Here is an 18,414-nt window from a genome sequence, read left to right on the forward strand (position 1 = left end):
GTACTAGCTGGAGATCTCCTGCTATTACAACTGATCTCCAGCCGATAGAGATCAGTTCCCCTGGAGAAAATGGCCGCTTTGACAATTGGACTCAATGGCATTGAAGTCCCTCCCCAAACCCCACCCTCCTCTGGCTCCACACCTAAAACCTCCCGTCGGTGGTGAAGAGGGACCTGGTAACCCTATGTGCAACATGTATTTCATACCTAATCGTACTTCCAGATAATGCAAACGCATCTGAAGAGGCTCTGTAAAACTGACTGAGCAGTTAGCTTTGTGTTTGTGAGTGGGTGTGCTGTCAAGTCACAGCTGACAAATGGCGATCCCGTAGGGTTTTCAGGGCAAGAGACTTTCAGAGATGGTTTGCTATTGCCTGCCTCCACATTGGCTGAGAGAGTTCTGAGAGAACTGAGAATTGCCCGGGGTCACCCAGCAGGCTTCATGTGGAACAGTGGAGGAGGGGGGAATCAAACCCGATTCTTAGAGTCCGCCCCTCTTAACCAGCACACCATGCTGACTCAGTTACCTTTATAATTATGATAAACTGCAAACAAAAATCACCCGAGAGACTAGAATTCCATTTGAACCTGAGAGACTAGAATTCCATTTGAACCAAATGAGTGTAACTGGGGGAAAGACAATGTTATAAAAGGGCTTGGAAATATTTTCTAAAGGGCTTCAAAATAGTTGATGGCAGAAGAGCTTCCTTTCTCTAATGATTGACTGCTCTAAAAGGGTCCAAGATGTGTGACTGTCAGCCTTTCGTCTCTTCCTTTCTCTGTCCCTGTGTAGCAGTAGTCATCATGCTCCAAGTGTCCTTCTCCATTGCCACTGCGTTGGCTTCTGCTTGTGGTTTCAGGGAAATTCAGGGTAAAAGGAGGTCATGTGACATTACTTCTTGGCGAGAGAGGAAAAGGATGTGTGAGGTCATCATATCTAGTGCCAGCCCAATCTGTGGGATAAAGCCAGACTTCAGTCCAATTCATAAAATCAGCACAGTTATGTCTTCTTCCCGACTATGCGTTACAAGACAGACAATCCATCCTGCCTGTTTTTTTAAACTATTTACACAAGTATTATGCACTTACTGTCACTTTTCTAACAAAGTTGCGCTCTTCATTTGTAGAGCGATACCTATTTTTGATTGTTGTAAACTAAAACCTCAAAAAGCTTTCTCTTCTCTGTTTGCCCAACTACTATTCTGCAAGCACTGGGAAATTTCAATGCCATAGCATGAAATGGGTTCAGTGACCTCAATTATGCCATCCCCATCCACTTCAAACTCCTTTCAATTTGTAAAAAGCTGTAAGTGGACAAAACCCAGATGCCTTTTGCTTGTAGTTCAGTAAGAACAGATTGGGCATGTAGATTCCTGTCAAATTGAAGGATGTAGTTCGTTTTCCATTAACTCTTTCTGTGAAATAAAGGATTTGAAATTCTCAGCTTCAAAACGAGCATTGTTTTTCTGCTACTTTTCTTCCTAAATTCAGGTTTATCAAGAACATTTGTTTTCCCAAAATCAGTATTATAGAGCCATTATCACGTAATAACTGAGTAATTAATTGTATTTACTTGGAAGTAAGCTTCATTGATACCATATGGTCTTACTCCCTGTAGTATATGTAGGACTGACATGTACTTGCTTAATTCTATTTTTAAAGGCTTTTATTAAAATGGTGGTCTTTCTGTATATGTAATTTACTGTCCTACTGATTACAGTAAACAACGCTTGCTTCATGGTTGCTCTTGTTTTACGCTTTAACGTGTGAAAGCATAATGGCTTATATGACATTACACAAATATGTTTTCTGCAGTAATGGGATTTATATTCCAGTAAAGCTGCAATTCTGTGCCCGCTTACTCGTAAGCCCTATTGAACTCCATCGTCCTGACTTCCAAATTAGCATACATAGGATTAATCTATAGGGTTGAAGTACAAGAAAGCCTTCAAACCCTTGCGAAAAACATAGTCGCTGTAGTAGTGCTGCTTCCTTATGGATAGATTGCTTACGTGGAGTTGTAACATTATGCAGAACACTGAGACAGCTCGAATGTGTTGTGTTACGCACACTCTTTCTCCCTCCCCCTTTATTGTCTGTCTCTTTCATCCTTCAGAAACATGTGCTGTCAATAACGGAGGCTGTGACCGTACTTGCAAGGATACGGCAACAGGAGTTCGCTGCAGTTGCCCGGTTGGATTTACCCTGCAGCCTGATGGGAAAACATGCAAAGGTCAGTTTCTGTTTGCTTTGTAATGCCTCGTTTCCCCTCAGCAGCTTTCATGCTGGTTAAACGAGCAGATAGCTAATCCACGCACCCAAGCTCCCATGGCACAGGAAGCGCAAGCAGAAAGTCTGCACTTTCTCTGCCCTTCTAGTTGACACTGCTAGCCCTCAGGGTTTTTTGTTATAAAGAAGTGTCTCTTGTTTTCTTTCAAGTTTTCCACTGCGCCTTTTGCACAGCTATGTGGGGAGCCAGTTCTGCACATCTGCTAAATACTTTTCTGTGTTTCATGTTTTACACAATGATGAAGAAACTCGGGGAATCTGTGTTTTATTAAGTTACTGTAGCTGCCTGAGTATCCTCATGTGGCCTGTATGGTATCAGGGCACACCCAACAGCCAGCTGGAAGAAAATGGCTGGGTCTGAAGGACCACTAGGATGCTAGTGGGAGGGCGGGGCCTGCCCCCACCAACTGGGCTGTCAGAAGGCAGCAGGGTACCAGAGGGAGGGTCTCAGCCGTGGAGGAAGCTGCGAGGAGACTGCAGAGGAGGAGAAAGAAGCAGGATCAAGCAGGGATAATGCAGGTGGGTGGGTGACGACCTCTGATAATCTGCAGGTCAGAGCAAGGTGGCAGGGGCTCAGAAGCAGGGCCAAGCTACAACGCCCCTGCTGGCAGGTCAGGAGAGTCAGGAAGAAACGATGGTGCTAGAGCAGGCCCTGGGAAGTGGGACATAGGTCGAGGGAAGGCAGCCAAACCTGGCAGAAGCCAGGGAGACAGGCCAGCAGGAGAACTTTGAAACCCTGAAACAGCGTCTCTCTTGACCATACTTGGCAGGGGACAAAGGATCACTGGGCATTGGAGGGCACAGAGGTGTGAAGGAAGCAGGTGGAGGAAAGCAGGTTGGAGACCACAGTGGTGGCATCTTTGATTGACACACAAGGAGGCCATGGAGGAAGAAGAAGAAGAGTTGGTTTTTATACACTGACTTTCTCTACCACTTAAGGGAGAATCAAACCGGCTTGAAATCACCTTCCCTTCCCCTCCCCACAATAGACACCCTGTAAGGTTGGTGGGGCTGAGAGAGTTCTAAGAGAGCTGTGACTAGCCCAAGGTCACCCAGCTGGCTTCATGTGGAGGAGTGGAGAATCAAACTTGGTTCTCCAGATTAAAGTCCACTGCTCCAAACCACTGCTCTTAACCACTACGCCCAAGGGACTTGATTGCAGTCCAGCAGTCAGGTGCCCAGTCTGAGGCCTCGGATGAGAATGACAGTTAGGTTTTGGTTTGTTTTTTGAGGAGCAACTTGGAATAGTCTGTATTTCCAAGTGATTAATTCTTATAAACCAAGGCATCCAGAAATTAGTATTAACTTGTTAAAAATCAAGTACAAACTATTTGCCTGAATAAATCCAGAGGGGCAGCAGTCTCTTGCTGCAAAAATAAATAGGATGCAGTGGCACCTGAAAGATTGACACGACTATTTGGATGTGAACCTTTGTGGGCAAAGTGCCACTTCTTCAAATGCAATGCAGTGGCTAGGATAGTATGTAGGAGGTATAAAAACATACAAACAGCAGTGTCAGGGGGTGTACGGGATGAAATGCAATTATGAAAAACTCAAATCTAATCAAGAAAAATGCAGAGACCAATCACCAAATTTTGTAAGCTACCTCTTGGTTGGTTGGAATCTTCACCTCTAATTTTGTTAGTTATTTAAGTTGCCACTAGACTGCCCTTTACTTTTGTCTACTTATATGCATACACAATTTATAACACAGTTGGCAGAAGAAGGGTAGGCAGGCGGATAGATAGAAACAGTAAATCCATGAAGCTAATTTCTAGATTCCGATCAGGCTGTCATGGCAAACGCTAAAGTGTTCATAAATATATGAGGCTTCCTTATGAAGGCAGTTTCTCTCATTCTGCTTGTCTACTTTGTTGGTGGTGCTATCTCTGACACCAGGAAAGGTGCAGCCCTTCTTCATAAAATACTTCTAAGATTCCAGCTGAACTGCATATATAATGAATGGTTGCTCACAGACTATTTGAAGTCCTAGGTTCATGAGTATGTTAGAGTTTAACGTGCATTTGCTGTCATCACAAAATATGACATTACAAATAATAAATGGCAGGCCTTTGTGGTACTGTGTTAATTGACATGAAGCATGTTATTTATGTAGTTTGTTGCCTTTGTGGCATTTTAAAGATTTTTTAGACCACAAGATCTTCTAATTTTCCAATTGTAGAATTTGTTATGAGTAAGGAAAGGACCTATACAGATCAGTAGATAGCACTGAGTCGGAAGCGACTCAACGACACTTAACACACATAGATAGTGCATCTTTTTTTTAGCTGCAGAGTTTTTGTAGATAGTCAGATCTTCGCTCTTCTGTGTGTTCTTAGCTTCATTTCATTGGTCAGCTGGATGAGCCAACAAGTTCAGTCAGTAATTTAGAAATTCAGGCAGGATCTGTCAACTTTCTGGCCAGGATGCAGACTGTTATAGCCGAACTTTGTTGTAAATGGTTGTCTTATGTGGTCCATTATATTGTATTTATAGCCCACTTTTCATCTAAGAGGGACTTCCAAAACAGCTTAGAACCACTCAAACCGTTCAACATATAGTTTTAGATTCAGAGATGCCTGGATGTCTGTTAGGTAACCTGGTGGTTGATGATGTGCTACAGGCTTCTCCTGCAGAGGGAGCAGCATGTGGGCTCTGGGCTGGTGGAGGAAAGAAGGCCAACCCACCACAGCAGTCCTTCTCTCATTTCCAGTCACTCCTAATAATTTGCATGATTATGTATTTTTTGTATACCATTGTATTCCATCATTAGATGCTCGCATCAATGTAACATACATGGTTTTCTGAGTGGTTTAATTGTTGGATTGGATTTATATTGTTATTTGAGTATACTTTAAGATCTAGCTAGCACTTTTTAAATCTCACCCCTACTCCAATGAGCTCTGGGCAACATATATTGTAATCCCTTCACTATATTGTGATCCCTTCACTATACTTTGTAAAGTAGGTGAGATTGTCAGAGAGTGATAGGCCCAAGGTATGATTCATAGCAGCGTGCAGATTTGAACCTGGGTCTCCCAGCTCATACACTGATACTCTGACCACTACAATATCCTGGATCCTTCACTAGCAAACTCTGTTTAGTATTTGGTACATTTCTGGGTTTTTGAGGAGGCTCACTGTTACAGGACAAATAAATAAAGCAAACTAAGATCAACAATGAGTCCAAAACAAGAATACTGTTGAAGCAGCAAATATAAAATATTGTGTGTGTGTGTGTGTGGGGGAAACCTGGCACAAATTAAATTAATTAATCAATTAATTAATTATAAGTAAATTGCTTTAAACGAAGTTGCTAATTTTGAATTGCCCTTCACGTGGCCTGCTTTTGCCCCATGCAGTTGGCTGAAGAAAGGAGATTATAAATGTTTTCAATAAATATAATGCAACAGAAAAAGAAATTTTAACTTTACATCTCGATGTAAAGTTTTCAAAGATGCTGCAACTTCCTCTCGGGCCATTTGTGCAGCGCTGTTTTCCTCGCGGTCACCCCACCGACTGCTTTGGGGCTTCCGTTTTAGTATGCATGTCTTTCCCGACCATCATAGGTTGCCTGGTGCTCCCTCGCACATTTCTGCACATTTTGCCCGTGTTTTCCAGACTCTGGCTAAAACAGCATCCAGGGAAACATGGGCAAAACGCGTGGAAACGCACAGAGATAGCGAGGCGACCTCTGATGGTTGGGAAAGGCATGCATAATCAAAAGGAAGCCCCGAAGCAGTCAGCGGAGTGACCGTGAGGGAAACAGCCCTGCATAAATGGCCTAGGTTTTGTTTTGTTTTTGTTTTTGCCATTAAGTGGCAACCAACTTATGGCAACCCCATAGGTTTTTCAAGGCAAGAGATTTCAGGGATGGCTTGCTATTGCCTGCTTCTGCGTCACAACCCTGGACTTCCTTGGTTGAGATTGGGCTAGCCTGGACTATCCAGGTCAGGGCATTCTCTCTAGTTAGAGTACAAAAAAGATGAGTTTTGCTGAGAAATGTGCCCGTGGAGTATTCACTGTTTCACTCTCCTTTATAAGAACATAGCACCTTTCTCTAAAACAAAAATGAGGTTGGTCTCTCGTGTACTTGTTTAGATATCTTTGTACAACAGTTCTCAAAAGAGATTATGTTTTGTTTTTCCAGTATAAGAGCTCTTCATTTCTCAAAGGCTGTTTAATCAGAGGGGTGTTACTCAGAGGTTATGTGGCTGGATACTCTTGTAAGCAAACATGTCTTGCTTGTTCTGTCTCATTGTCATGGTAACCCAGCACAGAAAAATGGTGGCACTTGCACGTTGAAATACTTGAATGCATTGTTGCTGTCTTGGGGCGGGGGGCTTAAGGAAGCCAACAGTAACTTACTTGGATACATTAAAGGGAAATAATAAATATACCACATAAATGAATCTAGGAAGTGAGAAGAGGGTGGGAAGAAAGAGTTCCAACAGAAGTTTCAACTTTTTAAAAATGTGTGAAGAATTAGTTTATCTGTACACATGGGAGGAAAACAGCAGAGAGGGAATCTCTCCTTCAGCCAGGCCATTTAGGTGTTTTGGGTACAGAATGTGGCCTCACCCCAGGCCCCTGCAGTGTCTTGAGAGCGGCTTCGCTGCAGTGCCATTGGGGAATGTGTGCAAAGGAAGCAACCCCATGGAAGGGGGCACTCGGGAGCCTTTCTCCCCCAATTGTCCCCTCTCTCCATTGTGGAGAAAGGTGGGCTATATATGAAGTAAATAAATAATCGATATAGCTGAAGATGGAGGAGCAGATAAAGGTTAGGTTGGTGGGTGGGTGGGAATGAGAGAAGGAAACAGAGAAGAATGAGAATATGGGGGTTGTCAGTGGAGGGAAAGAGAAATTGGTGTGGGGATGGAGAAAATGGGGATGGTCCTTGTAGGTTCCTGGCAACCGGCACCATGCAACTGGGTCATAGTTTTCTCAGGTAGAGAGTGCTAGAGAGTGCTAGGAGTAAGAAAGGGCAGAAAACTGAACATAAATGAATGAATGAATGAATGAATGAATGAATGAATGAATGAAAATGATTTGCAGTCATAGCCCATCAAATTGGAAAACTGAACATAGGGAGGAGATTAAGGTAGGTTGGCTGGTGAATGGGAAAAAGAGAAGGAGGCAGGAAAGGGGGGAGAGTCTTTGGGGTTTTCCAGGAAGGAAAAAGAAGAAATAGTGGAGGAAAGGGAAGTGTGATGGACTCTGCAAGACACCCCCTTCCTTTCCATGTACTGTCCTACTCAACAGGATCGGGGCAAAAGCCCTGGGCAACAACAGAGCTCCACGGCAGGAGCTGGAAGACAAGGGTCCAGCAGTCAGACCTTAGGGTCACAGTCCAAAGTCAAGCCTTGGTCCAGATAGTGTAGTCCAGAGGCCAGGTCTAAAAGCAAGTCCAGGGTTCAGAGAATTAGCAGTGTGTCTACAAGCATTTTGGTAAGCTAGTCAGCAAATTGCAGATAAGTTGATCCCACACTGGCTCCTGCCCTCACTGCTGGCTTATATGGGGATTTCCCCTACAAGTGATGGTGTATTCAGCATTAGGCTCATCTGACAAGCTGAGTCAGCTCCTATAGTCGTAAGGAGTAGCAGGCCCCAGTGATTCATTGGTCTTTCCTGGTGCTTCCTTAGCAGAGGAGAGGTTTGAGCTGTCAGGCTCACTCTCCTGCCTTGGCCCTTGCTCTTTGCCTCTTCTGCCCCAGGGTCTTGGGGGAGAAGATGGTGGGGCTGGCAATGGCAGGTCCATGCTGGGGCCTGCTGGCTTGAGTACTCTTCTGGGGAAGTCCTGAGGAATCTGCCTTGCAGGGAGAATCCACCAGGGCAGGACTCAAGGGCGAGTCCTCTTCTTCTGGTGAGGACCTCTCTTTCCACTTTACCCCAGGGTGGTCCATGACACCTACGTACATATACACACCTTGCAGAGAACTGGTTTCAGGCTTCCAATAAATTGCCCATCCAGGAAAACATCCCCAGTGATGAGCTCTCATCGAGGAAATATAAAGCAATCACTTCAAATTATTAGCAAGCAATCATCTTAGCAAAGAAGCTGTAACAATAGGACATTTCTTGCTTTTATATCCTGCATTTAACATCTAGGCCTTGGGGAGGGGCTGTGGCTTAGTGGTAGAGCCTCTGCTTGGCATGCAGAAGGTCCCAGGTTCAATCCCCGGCATCTCCATGTAAAGGGACTAGGCGAGTAGGTGATGTGAAAGACCCCTGCCTGAGACCCTGGAGAGCCGCAGCCGGTCTAAGTAGACAATACTGACTTTGATGGACCAAGGGTCTGATTCAGTATAAGGCAGCTTCATGTGTTCATGTATGCAGGGACATTTCCCTGCGGTCGTCCCCCCCACCAACTGCCTCAAGGCTTCCTTTTGGTTATGCATGCCTTTTCCGCCAGTCAAAGGCCGCCTCGCTCTCCCCGTGCGTTTTGCCTGTGTTTTCCAGATGCTGTTTTAGCCAGAATCTGGAAAATGGCAGGCAAAACGCGCGGGGAGAGCAAGGCAATCTCTGATGGGTAGAAAAGGCATGCATAATCAAAAGGGAGCCCCGAAGCAGTCGACGGAGGTGACCGCAGGGAAATGCCCATGCATAAAAGGCCCTAGTCTTCTAATTTGTTCCAAATCAAACATTTTTATTCTGGAAAGTGGTTTCCCAGTTCTGTCTATTTGTGTGATATGTGAAGGATTGTATAATAATGCTTATATGGCAATTAGGAAGACCTTTTTTGGCTTTCACACCTGAGTGTGCATATTTGAAATGAATCTCAGGTTGTCTGAGGAAATAAATTGCCAAGCACTTAAGGGGATTTTGTTTTAAATTAACAGCTTTAAATAAGCATGGTTATGGGAGGGTTCAGTGTTCCTCTTGTTATTCCTTTCCCCACGCAAGCATGCACAAATCTTAAGAAGCTCAGAAAGTTGCGAAGAGAAATTTAGGGCATTCCAATCACCTTGACGAACTGCTTATATGTTTACTGTTTTCCTCTGTGGTCCATAATATCTTGTTTCACAGGTGCAGAATCCAAATGAGAAACAATGATTGCCTGCAGCCCCTGAGCTGGAATTTATTCCAGCCTTCTGGTCCATCAACATCATCATTAGTACTGTGATTCTAAGCATGTGCCGCTGAAATCCAGGTGTTTATCATAATGGTCTTACAATTCTTTGTCCCTTCTATAGTTATCATTCAGACTGGATAACTTTTCAAAGCCTCTTTTGGTTCCATCAGTCTTATTCCTTTTTCGTAAACAGGTATATGAGACTCAAGATCCAAAGCTTATCAGATGAATGCACAATCAAATAGGGGTTTGACTTATTAGCTATCCCAAACCGACTGTATCTGTTGTTCAAAACATACTTTTCCTCATGTAGGCTTCACATATCTTAGGATTTGGTTGGATCGTGCATGAGTTTCATGGTCACTAAACTTTAAGGAATGTGAGGGGGCCTGGTTGGATGCATCATTGCCTTTTACTACTAAATAAAAATGTCTGAGACACTTAACACTGATATCCAACAATATTTCATGCATAATTTGGAGTGCAGTATTTCTCATTTAATGGCATAGGATGCCATTTAAGGTGGCCAGTGTATCAGTATAGCCTCAACTGTTAAGGAGCAAAGAGAAAAGGAGATAATTACTTAGCACCATTAAAATGTGCTATTCTTAGCAGAACCAGAGAACTCCAGAATCTACTACTGTGGAGAACTTTCTGGATTCAAAGTTAATTCAAAGTCAGAAATCTTATTGATTCAATCTAACAAGACAACAGATCAGAAAAGTAACTAATATGATGGGGGGGAAACTAGGAGTTTTTATATCCTGGAGCCTTGAGGATATAACTGTGACTGTCTTTAGAATGTTAGTATTAAAAATATTTATCTGACGGGGGGCGGGCGGATTAACTTTTCACAGTCCACTAGATGCAATATTTGCCCCAAAATATGATACCATTTTCAAAACCTGTTGATATTATTTTGCCTTAAAGAAAGTGTACTCAAAAATGTATAGATTTATTTGGAATGGTAAAGAGCCAGATTTTCTAGCCTCCATATTAAATATCTGGGATACTTGGTGTCTTTTCTATACAAACCTTTCTGGAACAGGAATTTTTTCCTCTGGAAAGATAAATGGCTCTTTCCAAATATGAAGAAAATACCATATACATAGAATTTATGATGTTCTAGAACAGGGGTCCTCAAACCTTTTAAACAGGGGGCCAGTTCACTGTCCCTCAAACACTGTTGGGGGCCGGACTATAGTTTAGAAAAAAAATGAACAAATTCCTATTCACACTGCACATATTTTATTTGTAGTGCACAAAAAATAAGAGAAACAATGCAATATTTAAAATGAAGAATGATTTTAATCAACATAAACTTATAATATTTCAGTGGGAAGTATGGGCCTTCAAGCAGGGGATTATGCCTGCAATACTGACAGAGGCCAGAGAGGGCAGCACTCTTTTCTCATAAACGCTCCTGAAGTCGCCTTTACTGAACGAGACCCTTGGTCCATCAAAGTCAGTATTGTCTACTCTGACTGGCAGCAGCTTCTCTTTTACATCACCCACTACCTGACCCTTTTAGCTGGAGATGCGGGGGAATGAACCTGGGTCCTTCTGCATGTCAAGCAGGTGCTCTACCATGGAGCCACAGCCCACCCCCAAACAGGCTTGTGGACATTTTCCTGCGCTAGTTTGCTACAGTTTTTTCCTGGGATGAAGCCTGCCCTGCTTTAGCCTATCAAGACCCGAAAGCTTCGCTCCACCGGGTAAACCTCGCCTGGCTGTTGAGCTACTGAGGGTGGGTGGGGGGGAAGGCAACCCCTGGCGGCTTGAAAGCGGGGCCAGACTCGCTCCGGGGCCAGCTCGGTTTCAATCCTGCGCAGGCTTCAGTTCGGAAGCAAGTTCCACTGCAAAGCTCGGGGCTTCGCTTTCCAGTGAGGGTCGGCTGGGATCCCGAGGGGTCGTGTGGCGCTCCCCGTTCCAACCCCTTCCCATCCAGGCTTTGCTTTCAAGTAGACACGCCTCGGCTCAGCCTCGAAACGGTGGCCCCTTTCATGACCCAAAGTGTTGCGGCTGTAGGCATTTTGCAAACGGGCGCCCCGCAGCTCTCAGGACTGCCTCCACGCCAGCTTCCTCTCACGCTCCCCACCCCACCCGGGGCGCGGGCAGGAAGCCCTGAACCAGTCACCTGCGTGTCCTCCGGAGTTGCTGCCTGGATTCGGACCGAGGTCTCCCAGATCCTAGTCTGACATTCTGACCACTACACCACACTGGCTCTTGATTAAAACAGATTAACATTCATCCCAGTTTAAGAGAATTAATAATCACAAACAGATGAGAGAGAGAGTTAAAGGAACTAGGCAAGTAGGTGATGTGAAAGACCTCTACCTGAGACCCTGGAGAGCCGCGGCCGGCCTGAGTAGACGATACTGACTTTGATGGACCAAGGGTCTGATTCAGTATAAGGCAGCTTCATGTGTTGATGCGTTCATGAGAACAAACACCGTGTAGTTGCATTTGACTAACACTGGTCTGCTCAGAAAACCTACAGGTCCTCCACCCAAGGACACAGACACTAAAGGGGAGGCTCTGCTCTTCCAACAGGAGGGGGTGCAAGGACGAATGCACTCCACGCAGGTAAGCAAGGGTGGGGAACTCCCGGCCTCAAACCAGCATGCCTGCAACCATCTCCCCCTATCTCCTTGCACCTACTCTGTGCTTTGCCTAATAATCTTGACTCACAGAATTGTGGCTAGATAGGGAAGGCAGGCTGGCAGATATGCTGGCACCCCTGTGCTGTGCTGTCAATAAGTTATCAGTCTTATGTCGTTTCACCTCTTTGTTGGATTCCTGCTCTTCTGTTTCTGACTGTCATCGTTTTTTTTTCTTTTTGACCCCATCGTCCAAATTCACTGCCTTGAACTACAAATCTTTAAGGAACTAATTCTTCTATAACAGGATACTGAGATTACAGAGACTTCGTTAAAAAAAAGCAATTAAAACAAACATATAAAACAAACAAATTCCTTGAGAGCGATAACCGCGTAGCTGGAGCCTCGCCCATCCCCACCGGAAGTCTACTTGCCCATATAGCATGCTGTGCTGTCAGTATAGCACGATACAGGGGTCACCCTGACCCCTAAAGGTAGGAAACAGGAAGCACAACTGCAGTTCAGGGTGACTACCAGCCATCCCACGCTCAGCATGTGGGGATCTGAGCAAACCCTTCTGATGCCTCTTACCTTGCAGGATCAGAATCCCACTGAGCAGCCCCAGCAGATGCAGGCACAGATCCGTTGCAACTCCCCACAGGTGTCAGCTCTGTAGTTACACTGTGTCCCCCAAAGGAGCAGCCCACCATATGGGGATCCCCTGCAAGGTGCAGAGGGGAACCACAGACCCCACTGAGCCCCAGGTGCAGAACTCTTGACAGCCGCTTATGTGCCATCAGTCCAGAACATTACTCACTACTGTCGTCCTGTCTCTTTGATCTCTGTGCAAGCAGCCATCAACCAGGGGGAGAGGCGAGGAAGGGCTCCCTTTCCAGCACGATCACCTGCTGAGCCCACAGAATGATCAGCAGCTGTAGTGAGCAGTGCGGGTCTCGCCACTTAGTTATGAAGTTGCCAGCTCATTCATTTCAGCCCTATGAGCTGCTCAGCCAGGTGTTCAGACAGCACATCCATCCATCGCACTGGAATGCAGTCATTGGGACAGCTCTGTCTGTCACTTAGTAGTCTGTCAGTGGAGTTTGTGAAGGCATAGGAGCCATGCTGGAATGAGGGAGCTGGCAACCCCAGTGGACTTCATTCCAGATTTGCTGATGCTGTTCAATAAATGCACGGATTTTTTTACAACTGTGTCTCTGTGTGATTGGGGTTTGACAGAGGAGGCTCAGTTGCCACCCCCCTGCTCTGTCTTCAGCATCCGGGTCATAGCAGAAAGGAGACTTGGGGGGAGTCTAAGGGGGGCACAAAAATGCTGTTGCAAGGGGGGAAGGGTCTCCTGGTCACAGACTCACCCCACGTTACTGCTGGCATCTGATAAGCCATACATCTTGCCTGACTAGGAGGGGGTAGAGGGATGTTTGGAGTTTGCTGGGAAAAACAAGGAGCCAATAGGAGAAATGAAAAGATGATGCATGTTATGGATGTGTTGGGCAGCCAATTAGCGTGGACAGCCAGTTCCCTGTGTCCATGTTTGAAGGGGCAAAACTTCAGCTGTGTCCAGCTCAACTGCCTGAGGACCCTCTCCATATGGGGATCGAACCAGCTGCTGGTCACAACTCAAATCCACACCTTCATAGCTCCTTGAAGCATTTTAACTCCAAGACTCCCGCCGCTCATGGCAGTGTCTTCCTTAGGAGTTGTAGAGCTGGTGCCTGTTTTCTCCCTGCCTTCCGGTGCTCCACCTGTGGGCAGAGGCAGTGTGCCACAGCGGTAGATGGTAGTTGACTGCACCCATTTATACCACTCACAGGAATGTCTGTAACATGCCACTTCTTGGTGCTTTGTTATCACCGTGCTCACTAGGGAATCTGGTGCACTTGCTATGTGGTTTGGAGATTGCAGAGAGGCGTTAATCCTTTATTTTCTTTCTCTATAATGGCCATATGAAGCTGACCAATGGTTTCTGTGCCACACCAGCATGAGTATGTCACTGCCATCAGGCACTTACGATGGGACTGTTCCTAACTTGACTAATGCACATGATGTTTATTATTTACATCTAATAAATTACTGTATGTGCTTTTTTCTCACACAAATGTTCACAGTATATTTAAATATGTATAAGTGTTGTCAAGTTGCTTCCAATTTATTGTGACCTTGTGAATTAATGACCTCCAAAACATCCTATCTTTAACAGCCTTGCTCAGGCCTTGCAAACTAAGGGTCGTGGCTTCTTTGATTGAGTCAATCCATCTCATGTTGTGTCTTCCAATTTCCTGCTGCCTTCAACTTTTCCTAGCATTATTGTCTTTTTCCGTGACTCTTGTCTTCTCATAATATGACCAAAGTATGATAGCTTCAGTTTGGTCATTTTAGCTTCTAGGGAGAGTTCAGGCTTAATTTGATCTAGAACCCACTGATTTGTCTTTTTGGCAGTCCATGATATCTGTAAAACTCTACACATCTGTAAAACTCTAAACATCCAACACATTTCAAATGAATCAGCTTTCCTCCTGTCAGCCTTCTTCATTCTCCAGTTTTCACTCCCATACATAATAATGTGGAGTACTATGGCATGAATTATTTTGATCTTGGTTGCCAGTGACACATCCTTACACTTAAGAATATAAGAAAAGCCCTGCTGGACCAACCAGGTGCCTTAAGGATCTTTTCTAGCTCCTTCATGGCTGGCCTTCCCAGTCTCAATCTCCTTCGGATTTCTTGGTTGCAGTCTCCCTTTTTGGTTGATGACTTTAACAATTTCAATTTATTTAATTGTCAACCTTAATGTTGTGTAATTCCTCAGTCATTACTTTTGTCTTCTTGATGTTCAGTTGTAATACTGCTTTGGCATGTTCTGCATTAACTTTCATCAGTAGTCATTTCAAGTCTTCACTTTTTCTGCCAGTAATGTGGTATCATCTGCATATCTCGCATTTGCACTCCACCTTCATCTAAAACTAATCCAGTTTTCCTTATATGTTCAGCATATAGATTGAACAAGTAGGGAGATAAAATACATCCTTGTCTGACACTTTTGCCAATTGGAAACCATTCTATTTCTCCATATTCTGTCCTTACAGTAGCCTCTTGTCCAGAGTATAAATTGCAAATCAAAACAATCAGGTTTCTATATTGTACCAAAAGCTGTTAAAGAGAAAAATGATGACTAAATAGGGACTTATTTTCTAATATGTGAAAATTATTTTTAGACATTTATGTTTTGATTTATTATAATAGTTATCACCACTCAATGTATATTATTTTATCACTGTTTATTTTCTAATATCTTGTAGTATTATTGTTAACAACATTTGTTGGGTCAAGACCAAAGAAACGAAACTCCTTATATATTGCTTTGCTGACACACACAAACCCCCTTCTCCCCATGTTACGGTGTGCGTCCAAGAGGAGGACATTGAAATATAAATCTCATGTAATTTTTTAAATGTTCTTAATTAATAATAATTTATTCTTAAAAGAATTCTATGGCTGTTGGTGGATATTAGATTAAAACAATGTCATGGAAGGGTCTGTGGGTCTGTGGTAGACCATTTCCTTGGCATGCAGAAGATTCCCCGTTCAATCCCTGGCATTTCCAGTGAAAGGGATCAGTAGGAGGTGATGTGTTGGCCTTGGTAGACCAATGGTCTGATTCAGTACAGGGCAGCTTCATGTGTTGAGCAGTGTAACTAATATTTTGTATGACAATTAATGTGAAGATAAATGAGTCCTTGGTCTTCTCAAATTATGAGATTGACCGCTTTAAATTATGGAAAAACAACTTCAGTTTCAAAAATGCACAACTAATAACCTTCACACAATTCCAAATGTCTTGAATAAATTGATTTCTGTATGATCGCTGCTTTTTCAGTTAATACTTGTTATTTTCACATCTCATGGGAAGGCTTTATTTAGAGCAATGGAAAGAAAAACAAGTGCCATTGGCTTGGTTAGATATGATGCCCTTGCATCCGGTTCCCTTTCATGTGCAAAGCACAAATACCATGTTCTGCTCTCCATATAGGGAAATAATTTTTTCACCCTTGCTATCACTATAGGAAGAAATACAGTGGGAACACAGACATGGCATTATTTATGTAATTCACAGTGGTTTTGCAGGTAACCGCATTGACCTTTCTGCTAGTCTGAAGGTCCTGGCTTCCAAAGGCATCACAAAAGTGCCTGATTCCCAATCTTGGCCCCAGTCTTTCCAGTCACTAATAAATTAGCAATTTCCCACTGCGTTTAAGGGAACCTTACCAGTTTACACCACATAATAGCTTGGGTCCACTGAAGTTAAAGGAGGTTCACAAGTTCACCTCTTCATAATTCCCCATTGGGTGAGGAGAAAGTTGTGGTGTAAATGAAGTAAATGAATAAAGAGTTTGAGAGGTTAAATTTCATGGGTCTCAGTTAAGCTCTTGCTGCATACAACTGAGTCATATGCAACAACCAGTGGCGGAGATGCAGCTTGATAGATTTGCCACATCTCCAGAAGTTTTGACCCTGAGATACAAGAGGTGGACCCTGGGAACAAAGAGCTGGTGCCTAGCAGATCATGGATGAAGTTTGGGGTGGAGCCCAGTGGTGGTTTGTTGGGGACAAGAGAATGGAATAATCATGCCTAGTGGGTCAGTGCAAGAGCTTGGCTATGCCTGATCCCTCAAAAAAGACCTTTTGGGTTCAGGGAGGCAGAGTTAATGGCAAATGAATCTCCCTTGCTGTGTCAGAGGAAAATCTAACACTGGGGGGTATAATTTAACAATAACTGAACATGACATTTTATATATTAGCTTCAGCCCTGTTGAAGACTCAAACGTCTCCTAAATAGATTTACTTGGATTTACTTTATACAGTGGGACTTACTATAGGCTGCGTATACATTCTATACAACTATTATAATGCAACTCACAAGAGACGTTTAAAGACTATTTAGCATTATTCACAGTTGTTGTTTCAGGTTGTTTATTAATAGATTTGTTAATAATATTTTGCTTACCGGTAACTGAATTTTTTCTTTCTCCAAATGGCTCATTCAGATCCTCAGGCCAGCTTACAATAGATGAAAAGAGCAACATCACAAAAACAAAATAAATATCCATAAACAGGGAGCAGCTAATGGGTGCTCTTTACCACATGATAGGAGAAGGGACTTACAGTTTCCAGGTGAACAAATTCTAAAATGGCAGAAGAATAACAAGCAGCCAGATCGGAATTTGGCACTAAGAGAGGGGGCAGGCTCTACTCTATGAATGACAGCAGCAGAGAAAGGAACCAGTGGATATATGGGGGGTCTCTTTTTTCTGGCTGGTGCTTCGCCAGGATATTTAATGAAGCCAACAAGAAAATGCACCTGATACTGTTCTTGTCTCATAGGTAGTGTTAACATGCTTTAGAAGAATGGGATAGATCTATATCTTCTTCTCCAAAATTAAGCTTGTAATAGCAGACTGGAAGAAAAATAAAGAATAACACCACTACACTTAAGATTTTGTGTTTACAATACATTGATTTTAGAAATGTAACTCTTGGTTATTGCTATAAGTGTTGTGGCCCTTTTGAAAAAAGAAGGCAAACAAATTGTTTGCTTAAGAGATTGGAACAGAGCTACAGCTTTTCCCCTTCCCTTCATATGGTTTTCCTTAAAATGTTTCTAAAAATTATTTTAACTGAATTTTGTTGTTAAAGAACATGGTGGGTTGGATCCAGGCTAAACTTTCCTGCCTCCCTCCTGCCAATGCTACCCATTGATCTCCATGAAATGCAGTCCCTGGGCAAGAAGGAGACCTGGAGGAATTACATGAGGGGATCTGCATCAGGAAGGGGGAAGCAGTAGAAATTGCCTATTTAGCCTGTGAATTTTCTTTCTCAATTTTCTGGACCATTCATACATTTGCCTTCTTTGGTGTTAGCACAATAGCAGCCAAGTGCACTGTTGAGGATTTTTGCTCAAATATTAGATCTTGAGAATTCTCTATCCCTAGGCCCTGAGGTTGGTGCATGGAGAATAAATCACATTTCTCTCCTTTTTTTCCAGCAGGTGGATTGATGTTTTGTTCTATTCCTTTCTCTCCTGTTTCTGACAGATATTGATGAATGTCTGGTGAACAATGGCGGCTGTGACCATTTCTGCCGAAACACGGTGGGCAGTTTTGAATGCAGCTGTCAGAAGGGCTATAAACTTTTAACAGATGAGCGAACCTGCCAAGGTAATATTCCTTTAATCAAATATTTGTTTTGCTTTTTTCTTTTAAATCAGTGGTAGCACATTACTTCATTAAGGTAGTTTGTTGGTAGACCTAGAGAAGGAACGGATAGGGTTGCCAGTTCCAGGTTGGGAAATACCTTTAGAGTTTGGGGCGGAGCCTGAGGAAGGCAGGGTTTGGGGAGGGGAAGGACTTCAATGCCATAGAGTCCAGTTGCCAAAGCGGCC

The 18,414-nt window shown here is 43.7% G+C and overlaps 1 protein-coding gene across 4 annotated transcripts in view; it reads left to right on the forward strand.

The window, feature by feature from the left end:
* The window catches only part of SCUBE1 (signal peptide, CUB domain and EGF like domain containing 1), a 173,412-nt gene that overhangs the window by 108,993 nt on the left and 46,005 nt on the right, over nt 1–18,414 (forward strand). For all 4 annotated transcript variants that reach the window (XM_056846059.1, XM_056846056.1, XM_056846057.1 and 1 more), the window contains 2 exons: nt 2,116–2,232; nt 18,068–18,190. In XM_056846059.1, the coding sequence (XP_056702037.1) occupies nt 2,116–2,232; nt 18,068–18,190 (240 nt within the window). The remainder of the gene's footprint in view (nt 1–2,115; nt 2,233–18,067; nt 18,191–18,414) is intronic.

Source organism: Euleptes europaea, chromosome 3, assembly GCF_029931775.1.
Source record: "Euleptes europaea isolate rEulEur1 chromosome 3, rEulEur1.hap1, whole genome shotgun sequence".
Lineage (NCBI taxonomy): Eukaryota > Metazoa > Chordata > Lepidosauria > Squamata > Sphaerodactylidae > Euleptes > Euleptes europaea.